The 23,342-nt window shown below is 39.3% G+C and overlaps 1 protein-coding gene across 7 annotated transcripts in view; it reads right to left on the bottom strand.

Annotated features, from left to right (window-relative positions):
* Positions 1-20,644, bottom strand: part of PDE6A (phosphodiesterase 6A) — a 100,818-nt gene extending 80,174 nt beyond the window's left edge. The window contains exons 1-5 of one of the 7 annotated variants that reach the window (XM_069102640.1): positions 20,171-20,644; positions 12,066-12,218; positions 8,845-8,934; positions 8,351-8,491; positions 2,977-3,051 (exon numbers count right to left, since the gene is read on the bottom strand). In XM_069102640.1, the coding sequence (XP_068958741.1) occupies positions 2,977-3,051; positions 8,351-8,491; positions 8,845-8,934; positions 12,066-12,218; positions 20,171-20,644 (933 nt within the window). Of the gene's footprint in view, positions 1-417; positions 726-1,514; positions 1,662-2,719; positions 2,801-2,976; positions 3,052-3,793; positions 4,144-8,350; positions 8,492-8,844; positions 8,935-12,065; positions 12,219-20,170 lie in introns of those variants that run through there. The other 6 variants (XM_069102641.1, XM_069102643.1, XM_069102642.1 and 3 more) reach the window with 6 other exon arrangements.
* Between the last annotated feature and the right edge of the window lie 2,698 nt (positions 20,645-23,342).

The raw sequence follows: 23,342 nt of genomic DNA, 5'->3' as shown, positions 1-23,342 counted from the left end.
CATTAGAGGACATTTTGTCCAATCCTACACACACACACACACACACAGAGAAAACATTGAGTCTAATCCTATATACATATAGTCACACACAGTTACTCTCACACACAGTCTCACACATACACATGCATGCTCGCGCACATGCACACACACAGAGCACATTTCACATTCACTATTTCCTTCTCCCTCTTGCAGGCAAGTGTTTCTTTCTGAATAAAGTTACAGACTTAATATAGTCATGAGAACTTCCTGAAAACTATAGTTGACATTTTCTAGCTCCTTGACCCTAAACAAATCACTTAACTTTGTCCCTGGACAGATCCTGTGATGAAGCTCCCTCTCCCAATATAATTTAGTTACTCCTCTGCGATTTATAATTTTGGAGATTTTCCTGGAACTCTGAGAAGTGAAGCAATTTACCTACAGGTCACACAGACACTGCACCACTTGTCAGAGGAAGACTTAAAACCTTGATCTTCATGCTTCCTAGGTAGGTCCTCTGTCCAGTACACTAGTCCACACTGTGAAAGGAGGATAATAACATACTGCTTACCTCACAGAGATGTTGTGAGGAAAGGATTTTGTAAGCCTCAGAATACTTCAGTGACTGATCATATTTCACAGATAATGAAACAGGTGCAGAGAGGGAAAGAGATTTGTCCAAGGACTCACAGCTTGTTTGTTATCTGTCCAAGGACCCATAGCTTCAATTGCCTGACTCCTGATGCTCAGGACATTGTTCTTTCCATTGTACTGACTTGCCTCAGACATTTACAGGGTGTGGATTCTTTCCCCATTAACCTAAAAAAGAAGTCTAGTAAAGAGGGGCATGTGGGCCGATGAAAGCTACAACTATCTCAATTAAACCACTCTTGTGAATGATCCAGGGGAAAGAACCCTGGCATTGGATTCAGAGGGGCTGGGCTCCCATCCCATCTCTATTACTTATTGTAACAGCTAGCATGTCCAGGCAGGCTGCTAGCACAGGTTCTTTGATCTGCTTTACTAAAGGAAATCAACTTTAAAAGGGTCAACAATCTTTAATTAAACATATATAGATTTTTATTATATAATATATTATAGATAATATATTAAATATATGCAAATATATAAATATATATGATATATAAAATGTGTATATATGTGTGTGTTGTGTGTATATATGATATATAAAATGTGTATATGTGTGTGCGTTGTGTATATATATATGTATATATATGTATAAAATTCACTTAGTTCAGGAGAAAAAGTTAGCACCCTGAACTTCAGAAAAAAACAAACAGAAATTACAAGCAGACAAAAATACAGACAGAGAAAATAACACAACTCAACAGAACAATAGACTAACAGACAGGGCTTCTAACTGTCTGACCATTACATACATACATAGTTAGTTACCAGACAGAGAAGCACCACCATCTGGGTTTTCAAAGCCAGAGGGCTCAACAGCTGCCCAGAGTCTCATCTGGCCAAATCACACAATTCTTCCCAAAGTGAGCCCCCAAACAAAAGCTCACCTCAGAGTATATGTACCCTTCTTCAGGGTTAGAGGACATCACACTGTGTGTTTGTGACCCACAGCCTAATTACAAAGTAACAAAAGGTGTGGGCCTTCCTGAAAAACAATCAAGCTCTTCTGGTTGGGTTCCACTTGAGGCCTATTAAGGGGCAGGGAAGATCTTCAAATTCCCTTACCATTACACTTACTTAACCCAGGGGACCCTGGGCAAGTTGTCTGACCCCCTTGGGTCTCAGTCTCTTCATCTATTTAAGTAGAAGGACTGAAACAGGTGGTTTGGGGGTCCCTTCTATCTCTAGAGATATGATTCTTTGTAATCTAACCATGGTTTAACCCCTGTCAGCTCCCAGGTAAGACTGAAATCCAAGCTATAGGTTAACTGCTGACTCAGGCCATTGCTATGTATAATTCTGTTGTTCCACAGCCCATGAACTGAACATGGAATGTGTGTATCAGTGTAATGAGGCCAGAAAACAAGGTTTTTAAGATAACACAGTGAACTAGAAAGAGCTCTTGAAATGAGGTCAGAGTTTTGCCTCTGACCCACTAGGAGACTAGAGCAAATCATTTAAACACCCTTAGCTTAATTGCTCTATTTGTATAATTGGGATAATATTTGAATTCCTACTCCATAGAGAAAATGTTGATTCTTCCTCCACCATATCTTACATCTGGCTCCTTCTGTCTCACCCACACCCTGAGGTACAACCTTGCTCTCTCCCAACTAAGCTGTAACAATAGCCTCTTAATCAGGCTCTCACCACCTCTTCCTCAATCAAACCACCTCTCACCAATCCCCTCCTTCCTGCCCCCACCCCATAGACTTGCCAATTGACATCCCTAGAGCAGATGCTACTTGCTTGCTATAGTGGGTCCCTCTTGCCTCTGTAAAATTCAGGCTCTACTGTTTGACCCTTCTAACACTTCACAACATGCCTCTACACTACTTCTCTAGGCTTACTACATATTACTTTCCTGCATGAAATTTGCATTCTAGACAACTTGGTCATCTCCCATTTCTGTGCTTTTCACCCACTGTTTCCTTGCCTGGAATACATTCCTTCCTCACTGCCAGCTCTTAGAATTCCTATTTTCCTTCAAAGTTCAGAGCAAATGTCACCCCCCCCCCCCCCCCCATGATCTCATCAGTTGCTCGTGCCCTCCCTCACTCAAATACTTTGTATTTATTCCATATAAACTTACATATGTACATGCCATCTCCCCAGATAGAATGTAAGCTCTGTGGAGCCAGACATGATTTCATTTTAATCTTGGTAGTTCCAGAATCTTGCTGAGTACATGGCACATAGTAGACACCTTATAAATGCTTGCTAAATGAATGTAGGTGGAATGAGATAACATGTGTAAAGTGCTAGGAATGGCTATATGAATATGAATCTCTTTCCTCCATGAATCTCTTTCCCAGGACAAAGGACAGTTTGAAAATCTTAGTGGCTTACCCTTCCATCTGGTGTCCTGGGTCCTGAGTAAGGTGGGGCTTCTCCCATCAACACTGGCCACACATCAAAAAATTCCTAAAAAGAAAAGAAATTCATCATTATGGCATTAAGAGAGACTTAAAGGGGAGGCTAGGTGGTGCAGTGAATAGAGTACAGGCCCTGGAATCAGGAGGACCTGAGTTCAAATTTGGCCTTAGACACAACACGAAAAATAGCTGTGTGACCTTGGGAAAGTCACTTAACCCCAGTTGCCCTCCAAAAAGCAAAAAAAAAAAAAAAAAGAGAGAGACTTTAAAACATACCAAAACAGAGAGGAAATTATGGAAGAGGCATTTGGAATCTTATATTGTGTTTGTAGTTTATTTCTCATTTTAAACTAATTTTAATTTTATTTTATTTAGATTTTAATTTAATTTTAAACTTCCCATTTTTCTAAAGAGCAAAAACTGTGTTTTATTCATAGATTTAGAGTTGGAAGAGACTCTTGAGGTCCTGCCCAATCTCCTGCATTGGAGGAAGCAGAAAAACCCCAATGTATGAGCTGTTGAAGGCCTCCAGAGGATTCCACCTGAGGTCAAACTCCTAGGAATGTTCCTAACCTATCCTACCTTATTCCTCAGTTATTAACAAATTCCCACAGTGTCACACTTAGCTCCAGCCTAGAGATTCTGAACCCCTTGCCTTCCTCATTCAAATCCACTCTTCCTTCACCATTGCCAATCTCTTATTCTCATTCACTTAACTCAGTCCCTCCCTTTCCCCTCCCCCTACCAAGGTCTATCCTTATCCCTTTCACTGTGCTCTCTGAAATACCTACTCCATATGTAACAAATTGCTTTCATTTTAAATCTTCCTTCTCCTCTCCTTCGATCTTCTGGTTCTCAATTGGGACCTAGCTCCTTGCTAATGCTACGGGCTCCCCAGACACCTTTTCTAGCTCTAGATGCACTTTCATTCATTCCCTCAGCTCACTGGTTGAGGTAGAGGTGTTGGAATATTCCTTGCTCCCTATTGCCTCTTCCAAATTCTCATCACTCAGTAACCTCCCCTTCTCCGAGGGTCACTCAATTTATATTTACCACCCAATCAAAATTCTGGTAGCTGTTATCTACCAACCTTCAGGAAATTCCCCTTTTTCACCTAGTGAATTTAATGCCTAGCTTCCCTCCTTCTCAACCCCTATCCTCATACTAGGAGACTTCAACATACATACTGGTATTCCTTCAAATGACCTAACCTCAGTTTCTTAACTTTGTCATTTCATAAAACTTATTCCTCCACCCTGCTCCACACCTGCACATAACTATGATTATACCCTTGGTCTTGACACGTACCACAAATGCACGACTTCCATGTTAATGAACTCAGAACTTCCCTTATCTGATCACAATCTGTAGTCATTTCATCTTTCCCTTTGCCTTGAAACCCCAAACCCTGTTCTTTGTCCTCACTGTAACCTCCAATTTCACCTCAGGTCTTACCCAGGCCACCACTTCATGCCCTTGACGTACTCCCCTCCCTCCCCCATCTCAAGCCTTTGGTTAACCAGTTCAACTCTACATATACCACAATTTGTCTAGCCATTTCCCAACTGGTGGACACATATTTTCTTTCTTTCTTTTTATTTATTTTGTATCCACAAAAGTTTTGTTACAAATATTTTGATACATTTCACCTTAGGGTTTTTTAAAAATCACTTTCATGTATGTAGATCATATGAAAAGACCTAAAAAATTCCTTAGGGATCATCTAGTCTAACTACATATTTATCACTGAGGAAATTGAGGCTCAAAGGGGTTACATGATTAGTCTCTTAAGTGACTTGTCTGTCACATGTGTAGGTGGTGGTAGAGCCAGAACTTTAATTCAGGTGCACTGATTGACTCTAAAGGTATGCCCCATAGTGGTGAACAGGACAAAGTATTATTTATTTATAAACATTTTAGAGATTTTTCTCACAGAATTACAATTTCAATTTATAGCTGAGTATTCTGAGACCCAGAGAAAGTGATTTGTCCAAAGTCAGGCAAGTAATGAGAAGGATAAACATTTCATTGTCCATAGGCTCATAGGATTATAAATTTAGATCCATTAAAGGACCTTAGAGGTTATACTTCTTCCTATAATGTTAGCATGTTCACTCCTAGTCCACATAGTACCTTACATGTAAGAAATGCTACATGTATGAATAAATGAATTGAATCAACAAGTGACCAAATCAAAAGAATAAGTTGAAATACTGAATAGTTAGTGATAGCTTGTTGTGATAAGCAAAGGCTGGAGTCCCATGATAACATCTCATACCCTAAAGGCCTCTTGACTAAACTTAGATCATGGGCAATCTTGGATGACTGGGAGCTGGGTTGTTAAGAGGCTGCCTTGACCCTAGCACCTTTGCCTCATTCTCTGTTAATTTTGTAGCTGTGATTCCCTCATAATTTATTATCTCTCTCAAAGGGCAGACAAATTTCCTTTGAAGTATTGATTTCTAGGCCTATATAACCAGGCTACCAAACCATTCACTCTTTGGATATCAATAAGGGGGAGTGATGAGATACTATTTAAAAAAAAAACAACAATATTTATTTAAGTCTATATGTAAGCTTCACTAGAGATCTCCTCTGACGCTTCATTGGGGCTCCTCTGACTAAGTTTTCAAAGGCTCTAAGAACCCTCTGGAAACCAAAGCAAGTAATTGTTCCCACAGAGCTATAAGTATCCAGTTTCTGTTTACATATAAACTGGAGGGAATTCTCACCATCATTTCTGGTAATCTTACCATGAGTGTCTTCCTTGTTGACTTGAGACAGATTCTACTAGCCAGCATCCAGACTACTGTGCTGTGCTGCACTAATACACCTTGGGAAAAAAACCAGAAAGCGCAGCCATTTGGCTGCACTACCCAATTTCTTCCAGGGAATGTGTGATACAGGGGAAAGGGCAGCGGACTTGGACTTGGGAGAGACAGATTTGCATGCTGGCTCTGTCACATACTAGCTGTGTGGCCATATCAGAAGCAAACTCATAACCTCTTGGGGTCTCAATTTTCTCATCTGAAAAACAGGGATCTTGACACTTGCAGTATACACCTCCCTGGGTACTTGTAGGGGTGATATTTTGCAAACCATAAAGTATTAAAAATGTCAGCTATTTCACTGACCTTTCATTGGTTCCAAGTCACTTAGATAAATGCTGATGTAATTTTTAGCTTCTTTCCGTGAAAGGAAAATCTAAAGGAAAAGTCTGAGGTCTCCTGTCCCTTCAAAGGTTCTGAAGACCATAGAGTTTAAACCTTGAGAATCCCCAAGTCCCCGCAATACCTTCATTTTACAGATCAGGAAAATGATACCCAGAGAGGGACCATGATTTGCCTAGAATTACTAGAAATAGTAACAGTAGAGCCAGAATTTGAACCTACCTCCTCTGACTTCAAATCCAGGGCTCTGGACCATACTATACTGGATATCCAAGGAAACTATAGTAATTTAGAGAATCTATCAAGCCCCGGGGAGAATGGTAGCCCAATAGCCTTTGCTTAGTTTCCTCTGTAAACATATTGCTAGTTGAAGCATTCTTTTTAAAGTCATCATAAACATGCTTCCCCAAAGGGTTCAGTTATTCCCTCTGGGGCTGACTCCATTGGAACATCCTCCCAAGATGTTGCTCTCACAGGAAAGAGTTCAGAAAAATATTTTTTTTTTCAGGCTTAAGCCTAGGGTTAAATTATTCTGCAACCATGACTCTTTGGAATAGTGAGGAATCTTCTACATTCAGGCAGTTGAATGTTGGATTCACTAAGTCAACAACTGCTTTTTCTGAAGGAACAGCAAAAGGTCTGTTGCTGAACGTTGCAAATCTTGGCTGAGCCTGATTTAAGATGTAGTTACTACTGTCAGGTCAGTGCTAGAGAAACATTCTAGCCTAGCCCTGTTTGTGGTTGCATTTTTTTAGTTGGTTTGTTGATCTGTAGGCTTTAATCCCTGAGTCCTCAGAAAGATGGAAACTTTCTGAAGTTTATGAAAGTCAGAAAATGCTACCTGATTAAGTTTAGATGGATTTTTGGTAAGGAAGTGAACCTAGTGGGTTGTGTAGGATAATGGAAAGAATGCTGAATTTGGAGTCAGAGGCTCTGGGCTCTATTTCTTTCTACCTGTGTGACCTTTGGAGAATCACTTAATTTCTCTGAGACTCAGTTTCCTCCTCTGGAAAATTAGGAAGGTTGAACCAGACAACTTTAATGGTCTCGTACAGCTCCAAGTCCTTCAATTCTAAATTGCATTGAGGTTTGTTGTTATGTCAATACTTAAGAGTCATCTGAATTTTGTTATTATTGCTCAGTCATTTCAGACCTGTCTTAACTCTTCATGACTCCATTTTGGTATTTTCCTGGCAAAGATCCTGGAGTGGTTTGCCATTTCCTTGTCCAGCTCATTTGATAGATGAGGAGCTGAGGCAAACAGGGTTAAGTGATTTTTCAGGGTCACATAGCAGTAAGAGTCTGAGGCCAGATTTGAACTCAGGGAGATGAGGAGCCTTCCTCACTCCAGGCTCAGCACTTTATCTCCTGTACCATCTCACTGCCCTGCCTTGAGATAGACAAACTAGGGGAGAGGGAATGAAGACTCCAACCCTTGTTGCAGAAGGGAAAGTGGATTGGAGAAAAAAAATGTCAGGAATAGGACTCTCTCCATTTGTCATTTTCCAAGAACTCAAGTTTTCTACTCTCTACTATTGTGCTTTCAGCTCAAAAAATTCCCTGTCTCCTGTTACCCATTTCCCCCTCTAGTACTGGTTCCTTCTCTAAGTCTCTTCATACCCTTTCCTATCTCTTTGCTTCCTCCTTGGCTTCTCTTCTCATTTCTTGTTCTCTCTCTTTTACCCTCTTTTGCTTACTTTCTCTCTTTTAGTTGACTACAACCTATAAGTAAATTTTCTTTTACCCTCTTTTGTTTATTTCTCTCCTTTAATTAACTGCAACTTAGAAGTAAATTTACCATAACTTATTTATTCAGTATACTGTTGGGTTCACTGGTCTTAGCCAATATTCCCTTCATTCTGCTTTTCCCCTCTCTTGTTATTGCTAATTTAATGAAGATTATAACAATTTTCCCAACCAGGTGTGTTGTTACTTTTCAGATGGCCCTGGCAGGCAAAAGTATGTTTTGCTTCTACTCAGCCTTTGGATGTGTCATTTCCAGCTTTAGGTTAAGTGACTTTCCATGAGAAATAGGTGCAGCATCCCTGCTGTAAAAGGATGACCATTATGTGGAGCTCACAGTATTAACACCAATTCTCCCAGGCTTTCCCTGAAGGTGGATTCCATCAAAACCATGCTTAACCTTGACGTACAATGTTGCTCCACAGATTGCCTAACCTTTTGCTTGGTCATGTCCAAGAGCCCCACAGAGTATCTGTCGCAGTTGAGAAAGGCACGGACTGTGTAAAGGGCTTTGTGGAACTGTCTTTCGATGTCTGTAAGTTCTTCAAAGACTTTGCTCCCAGACCACAGGAGTATCTAAATGAATACAAAGAAGACATGTAAATGGTTTAGGAAAAGATACAGTAGCAGTAGTTCCCATAGCTGCAAACAAAGAATTTGGACCCTCTTAGCAGGAGTTCAATGTAACAAATATCGAAGCAGCCAGCCAGCCAGCCAGCATTGATTAAACCTGAAATGCCTGTACTAAGTGCTGGAGATAGAAAGGTAAAGGGAAGTCCCTTTTCTTGAGGAGCTCAAAGTCTAATGGGAGAGACAACCCATATGACCAAGAAGTCCAGGATGAAGGGGTTTCTTTCCCAATATCTCCTACACAAACGGCTGAAGAACCAAGCAAAATGGGTAGAGCTCTCTTACGTCTGGGCTCTTACCTGGCCCCTGCGGGTTTCACAGTTGTGAAGGTAGCTCAGATGAAACACCTTCATGAGCAGATTTGCAAAATTAAGGTACTTCATTAGAATCTAAAATACAAACAGAATGAGAAGGATGAGAAGGACTATGAACTCTTTGGAAGAACAGAGATTGGATCATTTTTTTTCTCTTTAGATGCATTAAAAAAAATTTGTTTAAGTAAGTTTCCCTCCAACAAGTTTATTGTTACATGACAAGGAAATGAAAAGGAGATGCTTAGAGGACTGTAATCAAGAGAATGGAGCAGTGTCTGAATTCAATTTCATCAAGATTTCATTACTATGTACATGACACTGTTCTGGCCCTTGGAATATAAGGATGGAAGAAAAATGACAGTCCTTTCTCTCCTTGATCAGGGGCATGGAAATGTGTGCTGGCCTCCCCCAAACTGCAGCAACTTCCAAGAAACTTTCTGGAAAGAAAATGAAACCCTTAACTGCTTTTCTGACAAGCTGTGTAAAAGTACTAAACAGTATGTGGGATTAGACCCACTCAACCTATGAGATGCATGAATCATTAATATAAACTTTGGTAGTCAATCACATCCAGAAATATGAGAATGTTTTAATAATGGTTGCCCTAGATGTCATGAAAAAGGTATTGGTAAGCTTGAAAGCATCAACCAATATGTTTATGAGGGAAAGAATAAAGAAAAAGAGAAACCCATGCCAAAACCTCAGCCAGTCCTGGCCCCTGACCAAACAGCTCTGGCTCCCTTCCGAGCATGGGCCCCTGCCCAAGCAGCTTTGGCTCTCATTCAAGATGTATCAGGGAATCAGGGTCTGCAAGCGTGTTTTATTGTCACATCAAAAAAGACCATATTGCCACAGAATGTAGAAAGAAGTGGGACTCAAGGATAGAAATAGAGGGGACCCTGGAAGGGAGTCAGGGAAGGGCATAAGGGTGTGGGGGAGGGGGAGAGGCCATAGATTCTGATGAGGATCTTTTTGGTTATTTCCTCAATCCTAATGTCCTTGCCCCAACTACCCTAGCATCTTTCTCTCCCCACACCAGTAAACCCCAAATCTCCCTTAAAGGTGGTAATATGATTTATGATTGCATACTAGATACCGAAGCTTCTAATTTGATTTTGATGTGCAAACCAGATTCTGACTGTACTTCTATTGAATCTATAAATCTTCTCAGGATTTCAGGGAAGCCTTAAAGCATCCCCAAATTGTCTCCCCCTATGGTTACCATTGGCCTCTCTCAGTAGAGCTTTCCTCTCTCTTTATATCCAATTCTCTTGTTAACTTGTTGGGCTGTTATCCCCTTTGCAAACTTAGGGCCACGATTTTCTGCTTCCCCAGTGGATCTCTGTCCTTGCAACTCCCTCTTTTTGTTCTCTGTATTGGTTCAGAAGGCCCAAGAGACAGAACAAAAGAAGGTGTTTTTGTTTTGCTTTATCCTAATACTGTTACTTGGTATTTCTCCTTCCCCAGTTAGCTCCTCACAACAGAACTTTAGAACAAAAAACTCTAAACAAAAACCAGTAATTATGGGAAAGAAAAATCATCAACTCTGGGAAAATGGAAAAAAATTTCACAATGCCATTTGCTTTATACCTAGCAATTATACCCATTATATATTTTAAATCTTGCTCATTTCCCTGTTGTTGCTTAAGTCTAATGTTATTACTCATTGCTCTGTCCAGATTCCACTCCTCCTAGGAGGAATGGAAAAGACTTAAGGAGTGGAGATAGAGATAGCTTTTCCTAGGAGTTTGCTAGTGAAAGGGAGGAGAGATAATGGATGATAAGATTGAGAAGATGAAGAAGTCAACTGAAGATTTTTGAAGGATAGAAATGGTCTGGGCACATTTGTAGTCAATAGGGAAAGAGCCAATGGATAAAGAGAGACTGAGATTTTAAATTAGTAAACTTCATGGTAATGTTGGGACTGCTTATCATCTTAGAGAAATTAGGCCCCATTGATTCAGGGTTTGTCATCATACCCATCAGAGTTACCCTGATTGATGGGTAGTGTTCCCTATCACTGAAAACAACGGTCTTCAATCTTATTATAGCTTTACAAGAAGGTGTTTGTGCTATGATTGATCAATCTTGTTGTTCCTACATTAATCAATCAGAAGAGTTATGATGAGCCTTCAGGAAATCCAACAGATTATAGCAGAAACACAATTGCCTAAACCAAGTGACCACTGGTGGAATGCTTCCTCCAGGTTCACTTGAATGCAGGGAAATAGCATATTAGTCACCATATGTAAATGAGCTCTCTTCACTTTATGCTTCATTATTATTCTTAGACACTGTATTACTTGTACAATGTTGTGCAAAAGGATGCTTTCTAGTTGACTTTTCTCAGTTTATGATGTTTGTGATGTTGAATATATATACACATATGTGTGTATATATGTGTATGCACATATGTGTGCAGGTATATATGTGTGTGTGTGTATATATATATATATAAATATCATAATGGGCATATAAAAAACTTTATAAATTTGACTTATAGTGATCCATGGGGGGAGGGGGTGGAGATCAAAGGGGGGAATTGTGAAAACCAAACTGACTCCAGTTTGTGAACCCACCTACATTTTAAAACTTAAGCTTCATTTTCCTGCAAATCACCTGATTTCAAAGAATTCTATCAGCTCACTTACCCCCTCCCAACTCAGAAAGTCCTAAATCTATCCTCCAATAAGAAACCAGATTACCTAATCCTAAATCCTATTCTGCATCCTATTTATTATTTTCTTTTAACATATACAGATTTGTGCAAAATGTGTATTTGGGATCTTTGCACCACCTACTAATAGGCCTTTGACCCACTTTATTATGCATGTTTTGCTAATAAATCACAAGAAATTGTTTCCTCAATTATAAATTAACTTGTGACACTTGTCACAAAAAGGGGGAAAATTTCCTTTAAGGTTACCAATACTTTAACCCTGTTTGATAGAATATATACCCATAGTCTCCACCACCCCCACTCCCACCTCTACAAAAAAGGGCAGAAAGAAAGGCATTTTTTTCACCTTTTCTCTGGGACTATTTGGTTATTATAATTATACTTTGATTTCATTTTGTTGTTGTTCATCCATTTACATTATTGTAATTATGATTTGTACTACATTTCTAATTCTTCTAACATGTAAGCTACTAGTGCTAAAACTGATGACTGTACTTAAAGCTGTTTGTTTTTAATTTTCCCTTACCTCTTCATCCCTCTTGGTAAAACATGCTCCATCAATTTTATTCACTGCCATGATTACAGCTACAACATCTTTTCCATTCATTATGGGGGAAGCCAAGATGTTTTTGGTCTTGTATTCTGTGAGATCATCAACAAAGTCACAGAAATGCTCATCCTAAGGAACAAAGGAGTAAAGGCATGAGTCTGTCATTGCATTCATTAAAAGAAAAACGAGATAATACCATTCATTTCTCTTGACCTATTGATTAGGCATCTGTTTCCTTTGCAACAAGAAAGCAAAGGCAAAAAGGGAATAACATATTAAAGAATGTATAGATTCAGAGACTATTAGAGTCATGAGGGACCGTAGAAACCATTTAGTGCAACCTCTTCATTTTGCTGAAGAGAAAATTCTTTTCCAGAGGAGAGAAGTTGCTCCAGACCACACAGTCAGTGAGTGACAGATATGGTATTAGAAGACATCATCGTAGATGTGGAACTGAAAGGGACCTTAGAGGGCACTTAATCCAGCCTTCTCATTTTACAGATGAGGAAACTGAGGCCCAGAGAGGTTAAATGACTTGACAAAGGTCAGGTGCAAGAAGTAACAGAACCAGGATATGAACCCAGCATTTGAAATGTCTATGCAACATTCAGATGTCAATTGACAATGGGAAATTGCAGTTCAGGAAAGAAATGAGGATTGGATATGTAGATTTGGGGACCATCTATCTAGAGATAATAACTGGACTAATGGAAACTAATAAGCTCTCTGAGAGAGAGGAGGAGGGTAGAATATCTATATATGTCTGTGTATGTATATGTATATAAATATGATATGGACATATAAAAAACTTCATAAATTTGGCTTATAGTGATCCATGGGGGGTGAATATCAAGGGGGGGGGGACTTGTGAGAACCAAACTGACTCCAGCTTGTGAACCACCTAAATTTTAAAACTTAAGTTTCATTTTCCTGTAAATCACCTGATTTCAAAGAATTCCATCAGCTCATTCACCCCCTCCCAACTCAGAAAGTCCTAAACCTATCCTCTAATAAGAAACCAGATTACCTAATCCTATATCCTATTTATTATTTTCTTTTAACATATACAGATCTGTGCAAAATGTGTATTTGGAAAAAGAGGGACAAGAGACGAATAATGATCCAGCAAAGGAGACTGAGGAGTGATCAGATAGGTAGGAAGAGAATAGGATAGTGCAGTCATGAAAACCTAGGGAGTACAGAGTGTCTGGGAGCAGGGAGCAGTCAACTGTGAAGGCTAAAGAGAAGTCAAGAATGGGGAGGACTGATAAAAGGAATTTGTTTTAGAAGTTAGGAGATCATTGGTAACCTTGGAAAGAACAGCTTTCATTGGGTGGTGGGGTCAAAAGTCACAGTGCAAGAGATTGAAACCTTAGTGGGAGGTGAGTGGCAAGGAGCAGAGACAGCTCCCTAGGAGTTTGCTAGTGAAAGGAAAGGGAGATAATGGATGATCAGATTGAGAGGATGAGAAAGTCAAGTGAAGATTTTTGAAGGATGGGAGTGATCTGGGCACATTTGTAGTCAACAGGGACAGAGCCAATGGATAAAGAGAGACTGAGATTATAAAGAGAGAAGGGACTATGTACAGGATCAGCTGCCAGAAAAAAAAACTGGAGTAGTTGGGAATCAAGGGCGCAGGTACAATAGTCAGCTTTTTGGACACCTGAAAATTGCCACATTCAACTCAACTCACTTCAACTGAACAAATATTTGTTATGCACCTACCTGAAATGATTTTCCCAAGATCAAAAAGGGTCACTGACAGACCATATTCAGAACCATTTGAAGAGCTCAACTAAGATTTCTAGTCACTGTGAATTGGAAGAGCTTAATACCACTTGGAATGTAGTTGAAAGAACACTAAATTTGGAATTGGAAGACCTGGTTTTGAATTCCAGCTCTACTTTTATGATCTTGAAAAATAATAATGATAATAATAATAATAAAAATAGTAACAAATATTCATGTAGCACTTACAATGCGCAGGCACTGTGAGAAGCACTTCACAAATATTATTTTATTTGATCATCCTAACAACTTTGGCAAGAAGATGCTATTATCACCCCCATTTTACAGAGGAGGAAATGGAGGCAAATAGAGGTTAAGTGACTTGCCCAGGGTCACACTGCTAGTAAGTGTCTGAGGTCACACATCTTTCTGCATTCTCTCTACTACCCTACCTTGCTTTCCCAATGAATAAGTTGCTTTCCTCCCTGAGCCTTAGTTTTCTCTTTTGTCAAACTCTATGACTTCTAATGTCTTTTTCAACTCATGATCTCATGGTTAACTGATGTTTACTATGATTAAGGTAAGTCATAGTGCTAAGCATTGAGAATACAAAGATGAAACAAGCAAATCCTGCTTCAGATACTTGACACTTACTAGCTGTGCGATCTTGGGCAAGTCACTTAACCCTGCCCTGCCTTCCCCCTTCCAAAAGGCAAAAAAAAAAAAAAAAAAGATGAAACAAGGCCTGGTCCCAGTCCTCAAGTCCCAAGTCCCTATAGTCTAATAGAGAGATAAGACTATGCATGAATAACTGTAGTATAAATCAGAATTAAGTGTAAAGGAGCTGCCCAAAGAGATGGGATAAGAAATTTTATGAGGGAGAGATAATTTCTACTTGGCATTACAGATCTATTAAGGAATCAAAGTATTCCAAGAATGTCTTCTAATTGGGGTGTGATTACATAAACATTCAGTATTAGTCTGAATAGTGTGGTTTCAAGCTGGTTGAAGGATAAGGAAATTAGGTTAAGCCTCTCCTGCTATAATTACACTAGGATTTGAGGATTTGATGAACATCTTCATAGGATATTAATAAACATGTGATATGAGATTCTCAAAGAGGTGGTGACACATTCACAAAGATAGGTCTGCTTTATGTGCTCAAAATACATCTCATGTAACCAATTTTGCCTCAAATGACTTTGCATTTAACATGTTAAATTTTATCATTTCATAAACTCAACCATAGAATGTCAGAGCAACAAGAAATCTTAAGAGAGCAGGTAGTTGAATTTTATCTTACAGAAAAGTAAACTGAGGCACAATGGGGACTTTCCCAAACTATAGTCACTCAGTGAATTCATGAAAAGTGGCATTCAGGCCCCCATCTTTTACTCCTGGTTCTCTGTTATTTTGCTCTCATACCTAGAATCATAGAATCTAAGATTTGGATGGGGCCTTGCAGGGCATCTCATCTAGACCCTACATGATAGACAAACACATCAAAAGAAGTCATGCAGCTTCTGCTCAAACTCTTCTAGTGATGAGGAATTTGTTGATCTCTCAAGCAAGCCCATTTCATTTTTATATACTTCTTATTGTTTGAAAAGTCTTTCTCATAATGAATGAAAATCTCTCCCTGCAGTGCCCACCTTCTAATCAATAATTTCTCTCTGTGGAGTCTCACAGAACATGTTAATTTTCTCCTCCATGTAACAGCCATTTCCACAGGAATTCCCATCTCTCTTTGGTCCCAGTGGCAGAATCAGGAGAAATGAGCAGAAAATGCAAAGAGGCAAGTTTAAACTTGCTAGAAGAAAATTTCCTGACAGTTAGAGTTGCTGAAAAGGAGAATGCCATCCAAGGGGACCTCTTTGGAGGTCTTTAAGCAGAGGCTTTCAAAATCATTTAGTGGCTGATGTCCTTTCCAGCTCTCAAATTCTTGCAAAGTCTGTGATCCTGTAATTATGTGGAGACAGTAAGCATGGCCTGCCTGTGTCTCTTCATCTCCAGACTAAATGTCCCCAGTTTTTCCAAATAAGCATCAAGAATTCCATCCCCGTACTAGTTATCTTCTTAGAACTATGCCCCCATGCTGTTAATTTTCCTTTTAAAATATGATGCCAAGATCTAGACACAAAATTTCAAGAGAGGTTTGATCTGAGCCAACGATAGTGGCACCATCACCTCCTGCCCTCCTTAGAGTAGATTTCTATGAACACAGTCTAAAGTTATATTAATTTTTTTCTACAACATTACTCTATTGAATTATACTAAGCTTGCTGTCATATGAACCATCTATTTAACATGAGCTATTTTCTAACCCCATTCACCTATCTAGTAATTGCTTTTTTTTTTTTTTTGGAGGGCAATTGGGGTTAAGCAACTTGCCCAAGGGTAGTAAGTGTTAAGTGTTTGAGGCTGGATTTGAACTCAGATCCTCCTGACTTCAGGGCCAGTGCGCTATTCACTGTGCCACCTAGGCACCCCTAGTAATTGCTTTTAACCCACTAGAACCAGGCATGGAGATCCTGTGGCCTCCCAATTCTGTCATTTTATTGTATCAGTTACCTTTCCCAACTACACCTCCATTCCTACTACCATAATTAATCACCTCCTTCTGCTTACTTATCTAATCTTAATAATAGCTAACATTTACATAGCCTTTAAGGTTTGTGAAGTGCTATACAAATATTTTATCCTCACAACAACCCTGAGAGCTAGGTGCTATATTATTAGCCTCATTTTACAGCAAAGGAAACTGATTTTGAGAGAAGTCAAGTTACTTGTCCTTGGTCACATGGGTAGTAAGTGTCTGAGACCAGACTTGAATTCAGATCGTCTTGACTTTAGGTCCAGTGTTCTATCCACTGAACCACCCAGTCACCTCCTCTTCTGATAACATTAACAAGCCAAGCGTGGAGCTCCAAGAGAGAAGTGGGTAACTTGGAAGTCTTGTCCCAGAGGGGTTTTACAGAGATTTCTGTTCCTCTTTGCTATGGGTACAGGAACGGGAAAGAGCATTCTGCTTTAGCCACACTCCTCCATCTTGTGCTCTAGATATTTTTCACCTAAGCCTAGGGCTTTACATTTGTTACTATTCAATGCACCCTTCTTAGAGATGATAAAACATTCCAACTCTTCAAGATCTTTTACATACTAACTCTATCATCTAATCTATTAGCCATTCCTCCCAGCTTTTCCTCATACTCAGATCTGATGCCTAGGCCAGAGTCATTGATTAAAAGCAGAACAAAGTGCCAGGTGATGTTCAGAATCTAGGGGCGGCCAGGTGGCTCAGCAAGTAAGAGCACCGGCTCCAGTGTCAGGATGACCTGGGGATCTAATCTAGGCTCAGATACTCAGCACCACACCCAGAAATAACTGGCCGTGTAACCTTGAGCAAGTTACTTAACCCCAATTGCTTAAAAAAAAAAAAGCCCTGTAGCACTCCACAAGAAACCTGTTTCCAACAATACAATGTAGGATCCACAACTTGCCATTCCCCCATGGAGTGGCCATGCTATTTCCTGTGTCAGTCGACAAACACAATGATACTTGATCCCCTATAGCCCTCTAAGAATTCCCATTGTGCATTTCAGATTAGGGTTTTGTTGATGCCCTAAGCACACAAAATGCTTAAATAGATTTCATTGCAAAAGACTCTTTAAAGTAAAAAAGAAAAGCCTAATAGTTGGAGGAATCTTCAATGCTTATGGTTGGACAGATGCTAATATAATAAAAATGACAATACTACTTAAGTTAATTTACAGTTTTAATGCTATATCAAACTGTCAAAAGGATACTTTAGAACAATGGTATCAAACTCACATGGAAAGAGATCCCTGCTAGTAGCAAATTGACTTAGAAAACCACAAATTAACATTATGTTGTATTGCATCTTTAAATTTTTTTTATATATTTCCCAATTAAATTTCAATCTGCATGGCCGCACTAAGGAATTTTGCCCAGTGTGTTGCTCTACTTTAGAGAGTTCAATAGAGTAATAACAAAATTCGTTTGAAGGAACAAAAGATCTAGTCTTTAAAACTAGATTATATTGTTTTGCTACCAACTGGCTATATAACCATTAGTATTTCTGAACCTCAATTTCCTCACTTATAAAGTGGGGACAATTAGTTCTACCAGTTTTCTATGATATGGGGAAATCACTTTCATCTCTCTGGGCTTCAGCTTCCTTCTCTATAAAATAAGAGGACTAAATGATCCTAAAGGTTCTTTCCAGTTCTCACATGCTGTGGTCCTATGATTTTATGTCAATGATTTTATTATTGTAACTCCAACAAAACAGATTTCTAAGCCTCATTTTTATGTAACTCAAAGCAATTTCCTCATTCTTTTGTCCTAGATGTGCCAAGAAGGAGAGGGAGAGAAAATTCAATACAATCTATCTTTGGCCAACAATGCCAGTGCCACTGCAAATCAATGCCAAACAATGCAATACAGGAAATGTAACAAATCCAGCCCAACAAGGAAATTGCCCATTGGCATGAGAAGAGTCATCTTTGGGAAATTAATAACCACTCTTACAGGATTCCTCTTTCACATATAAGTTACTATTAGGGAGTAATCCAGGGCTATATCCCCAGTTGTCCTGACCTATATCTTGCCCCTGGACCCAGATGGCTCCAGAGGAGAGTGAGGCTGGTACCTGCACAGCTCTCCCTCACTTAAATCCAATTCACTTAAAAATCATGGCATCACCTTCCTGATGAAGCCTTCTTGAAAGGCACCACCTTTCTTTCTCCCTCCCTCCTTTCTTCCTTTCTGTTCCCTTCCCTTTTCCTCTTCCTGTTCCTTCTCTTTACTTCCCTCCTTCCTCTCCACCTGCAGGTGCTCTGTGCAGAGGAATGTAAATTTTGATGGGTGAAACCTAGCAAGATATCTTGGGGTTTATTTGCAAGCTTTCTCTCTTAAGAACCATGCCTTAAACCCAAATCACTCTGGCTCTCACTGATTGGCCAACAATAGGTCCAAGTCCAAGTCCCACTTAGTTAGTGGTCATTATTTGGACCCAGATGGCTAAGAGTGAATGTAAATAATAATTGTTTCTGTTTTGGCAGAAACCCCAAAGGTCTTCTCCCAGATTGATTTTTTTTTTGACTAGGTAAAAGAGGACATTCTCTGACTCATTTCTTACCTAGCTTTACTCACTGCATGGGCATTGCTTCAGTTAGATACCTGGGAAAGCCCTTAGATTAAAGAGGCCAAGGTCTCCCACTATATCCAGGGCCATCTCCAGTTGTCCTGATCTATTTCTTGCCACAGATAACTCTGGAAGTGAGGGTAGTGACATTGCACAGCCCTGCCTCACTGAAATCCAATTCACTTGTAAGTCATGACATCACCTTCCTGATGTCATGGTCCTTTTCAAGAATACATGACAAAAAAACAATTATTGGGGAGCAATTTCAACTTTACTCACTCATTCCCCCTCATTCCTGGTACCCAAACCCAGCTCCCTGTCTACCCAGGAAACCCTGTCTGCAATAGAAGTTGCAAATCTGCCTGAAGCCAGGCAAACATATCCTTTTTTAAGTCAGCAGCTCTATAACCAGAACCCTCACAGGGAGACTGTCATACACACTAGCTCTCTACTTCCTCTGTCTAGGGAAAATGCCTAAACCCATGGATATGGAAGTGGAAGAGTAGTGCTTCAAAGGACTCTAAAGTTAGTTCATTTAGTTCAATACCTCATTTTTACAGTGGAGGAGACTGAAGGCCAGAGAGGGCCAGTAATTTGCTCAAGGACACATGGTAGTGAAAAGAGGAGCTGAACTTCAAATCTAGGCTTTCTGATTCCCAATCCACTTCTCTTATTCTCAGGTCAACAGAGACAGACAACAGGGAAGGCAAAACTTTACGTTTTGAGGTTTGAAAACAAGTCATTTTCTGATGATAGAGAAGGGTCAGATAACAATCAAAAAGCTGATGCGCATTGTAAATCTGAAGAATTTATATATTTCCTGAATAGGAAATAGCCACATGTTCTCATTCTTCTAGCCCCCTAATAGTTCCATAAATGCCATAAATAGATACATCTATTTGCCTGTTCCATACATTACATAAAGTTATGGCTTCTTAGTTTTTTTTTCTGCCATGGTAACTGCCCATCCATACAGCAGTCCTTCTTCTGTAGAAAGAGTATCCCAGTCTCCTGAAACAGCTCCCATATCATGTAATCACTCTTCAGAGAAGAAGCCAACTGGATAACCTACCCCTGGTTAAGAACTCCCCTTTTGGTTCCTAAAGGAATAAGAACTGTCCCATTTTCACTCCATCCCCATCCCCATCGAACCAGGAGTCCCGGAAACACATGGGACGTAAAATACCTCTTCTGCATTGGGGACGTTCACAAGTTTTTTTGAATGTGCAACATGGCCCACCACACCTATATCCAGAGGAAAGACGATCTCTGAGTCAGGCATCACCAAGCACTCCTCCAAGACTGCATCTTTATGGACGTTGAAGAGCCTGGTGGCAAGCTCTGCAATTCCATTCCTTGCCCGGTACATGAACAGACTCATTCGGTCTGCGTGAAGGAGAAAGCATAACCTCTTCATGACATTGAGCATAGATTTCTCAAGCTGCAGGTTGTCCTGGAAATCTCGGAGGAGGTCAAAGACAATCTCGCTCTCTTCCACACTGGTCAAGGAGTGGAAGTGGCTAAAATCAACAGCTGCTTCCTTGGCTCCCAATAACTCAGAGATGACTCTGGCCCTGAACTGGCGGTTGTAGTAGTTCTTAGCAAAGCTAACATTAGCATCCAGGAACTTCTCCACCTCCGCCGCTGTCACTTCCCCCATCTTTGAGGTTAGCAATCTGTGCTGTTTTAGAGACACCGAGGCTCACTTTCAGAGAGTAGTTTTAGAGACAAAATCAGTCTATAAGGAACCAAATAGCTTTCTTTCTGACAAGCTTAGCTCTGCTGGTCTCAGCTATAAGTCCCCTTGAAGTAGGGATCTAGGGCAGGAAATTAGAAGGAGGGAGCACAGATTAGGGCTTTAGTTCCTCCCAGGTACTTAGTGGGATTATGTCTCAGTAGAAGTACACTAGAAAGTCATTTAATCATATTCTGTTTGGAGAATCAGAGACAGCACTAGATGTTGTCAGAGTCCCAGATGGTTGTTGAGAACACCCTTACTGGAACTGATCTGGTAACAATAATCTTATCCTGACACTTCCTGATCAAAGATATGTGAATCCCCCCTCCGCCCCGCCCCCAAAGCCTTTAATTGTCCTGCATAAGATCTAATTTCTTCAAATGGTTAGTTTATAGTAAATTAGTCCTGGATGTTTGATATACTTTCAACCTGAGTCGTGTATTGGTCAGTTTTTCTGAATTGCTTTTTTCCCTCCCTCTTAAAAAAAATTCTTTGTCACAAGGGATGGCTCACTGGAGAAGAAAGGAGAGGTGTGCATTCAGAAATGACATTGATGTAAAAACAGAAAAAGATTAAAATAAACAATTAAATCAAAATTTAAAAGAAAGTTAAATTAAATTTAAATTAATTCGTATGCTTAATTTATAATTCAATTATTTATGGAGTGGTTATTTATTATCATATTATTAAATAATTGTCTGTCAAATAATTTATCTGTAAATCAATTACATTAATAATTTAAATTTAAATTAAGTTCATCGAATTTAAAAATTGAATTAAAAATGATTTCTAAGGTCTTTCCTACCAGGTTACGAGTGAGGACACACACTGAATATGCAATTGTGTTCTGTTTGGGGCATTACATTTTAAGATAATGTTGATAAGTAGAAGGCATCCAGTGAAGAGCAACAAAGATGGCGCATCGACTCAAGTTCACGCCATATGAATGTCAATTGAAGAAAATGGCGATATTTAGCCTTGAGAAGAAAAGCCTCATGGGCAAACATGAGAGCTTGCCTTCAAATATTTGAAGTCTTCTCATACCACTCCAATTAAGAAAAAAATTAGACTTGTTTTGTTTGGTACCAAAGGTCAGAGCAATAATGGGTTAAAGTTCAAAAGGGGCAAGCTTGATAAAAAGGGAAAAAAAAAAAACTTCCTAACACTTTCAGCTTTCCCCAAGTGGAATGGGCTGCTTCTAAAGATTCTGGTATCCCCCTTTCACCAGATATCTACAAGCAAATGTTGGATGACAACTCATTGTGTACATTGTAGAGGGAATTTCTTTTCAAATATAAGTTGGACTTGACCATCAAGGTTCTTAACAATCCTGAAGTTTTGTGAAACTTCAATCTTGAGACCTTAAAAAGGCAAGTAATTTGCCAAAGATCCCAGGTTTCTTGACCTTGTTCTGGATGCTTTGTTTCTATCAATGTGATCCAAGGTTGAATTACCTTTTCCCAATAATCTCAGTTAATTATTTGTGTTGAATATTATGTCTGATAGAACCCCTACTCCTTTACCTGAAATTTTTATCCTGAAAATCAATCACCACTCACTCCAATTCAGTATTTTTGCAACTGACTTTTTGAACCCAAATCTAAGATTTTACATTTATCCATCTAAAATTTCACCTTAGTAGGGGCAACCAGGTGGCGAAGTAACAGTGCCAGCCCCAGCATCGGGAGACCTGGGATCGATTCCAGCCTCAGATACTCAGCACCTACACAAAAATAACTGGCTGTGTAACCTTGAGCAAGTTACTTAACCCTGATTGCTTTAAAAATAAAATAAAATAAAATAAAATTTCACCTCAGTATCTTTGACCCATTGTTCTAATATGTCAAGTTCTTTTCAGATCATGATTTGGTCATGCTTGTTACAACATTTATTTGGATTGTTTTGTGGTTACTCTTTCCATTTTACATGGTTATAGTTGTATTTATTGTTTTCTTGACTCTGCATGTTTCACTCTGTGCCAGATTGTGTGAATTTTGCAATTTGTCATTTCTTACAGCACAATAATATTCTATTACCTTCACGTACCACAGCTTGTTTATTAATTTCTCAATCTATAGGAATATGCTTTGTTTCCAATGTTTGTTTTTGCTATTACAAAAAGTGCTGCTATAAATATTTGTATATAGATGGAGACTTCCTTCTTATCAATGACTTCCTTGTATAAGCCTAGGAGTTGGTCAACAATTACGAATATTTTAATCACTTTATTTGCATAATTCCAAATTGATTTCCAAAATGGTTGTTTTGATGAATAGCTCCACCAACAATGAACTATCAAGCCCATGTTCCCATAACTCCTCCAACATTGACTATTCCCATCTTTTGTCATTTTTGTCAATTTGAAGAGTGTGAGGTAGAACTTCAGGACTCTTTTGATTTGCATTTCTAGTGCATTTGCATTGCGCATGATGCTTGCTTTTTATTTTAGGTAGATACTTTTATAATATGCAGAAAGATACTCTGTGGCTATACTTTGTAGGGCCTTTAGAGAAATGTTTTATTATTATTGTTCAGAAAAACTTATTTACTAATATTGTCAAACCTAGCTTTAAGTGGCTAGAAAATTATTTAACACAAAAGTATAGGCATAGAGTACCTT

The sequence above is a fragment of the Petaurus breviceps genome, unplaced genomic scaffold (assembly GCF_028583685.1).
Source record: "Petaurus breviceps papuanus isolate PSGF00001 unplaced genomic scaffold, PetGlider_PUasm1.0 551, whole genome shotgun sequence".
Lineage (NCBI taxonomy): Eukaryota > Metazoa > Chordata > Mammalia > Diprotodontia > Petauridae > Petaurus > Petaurus breviceps.
Note: the sequence above shows the minus strand (reverse complement) of the source record. Positions and strands in the feature narration are given on the sequence as shown.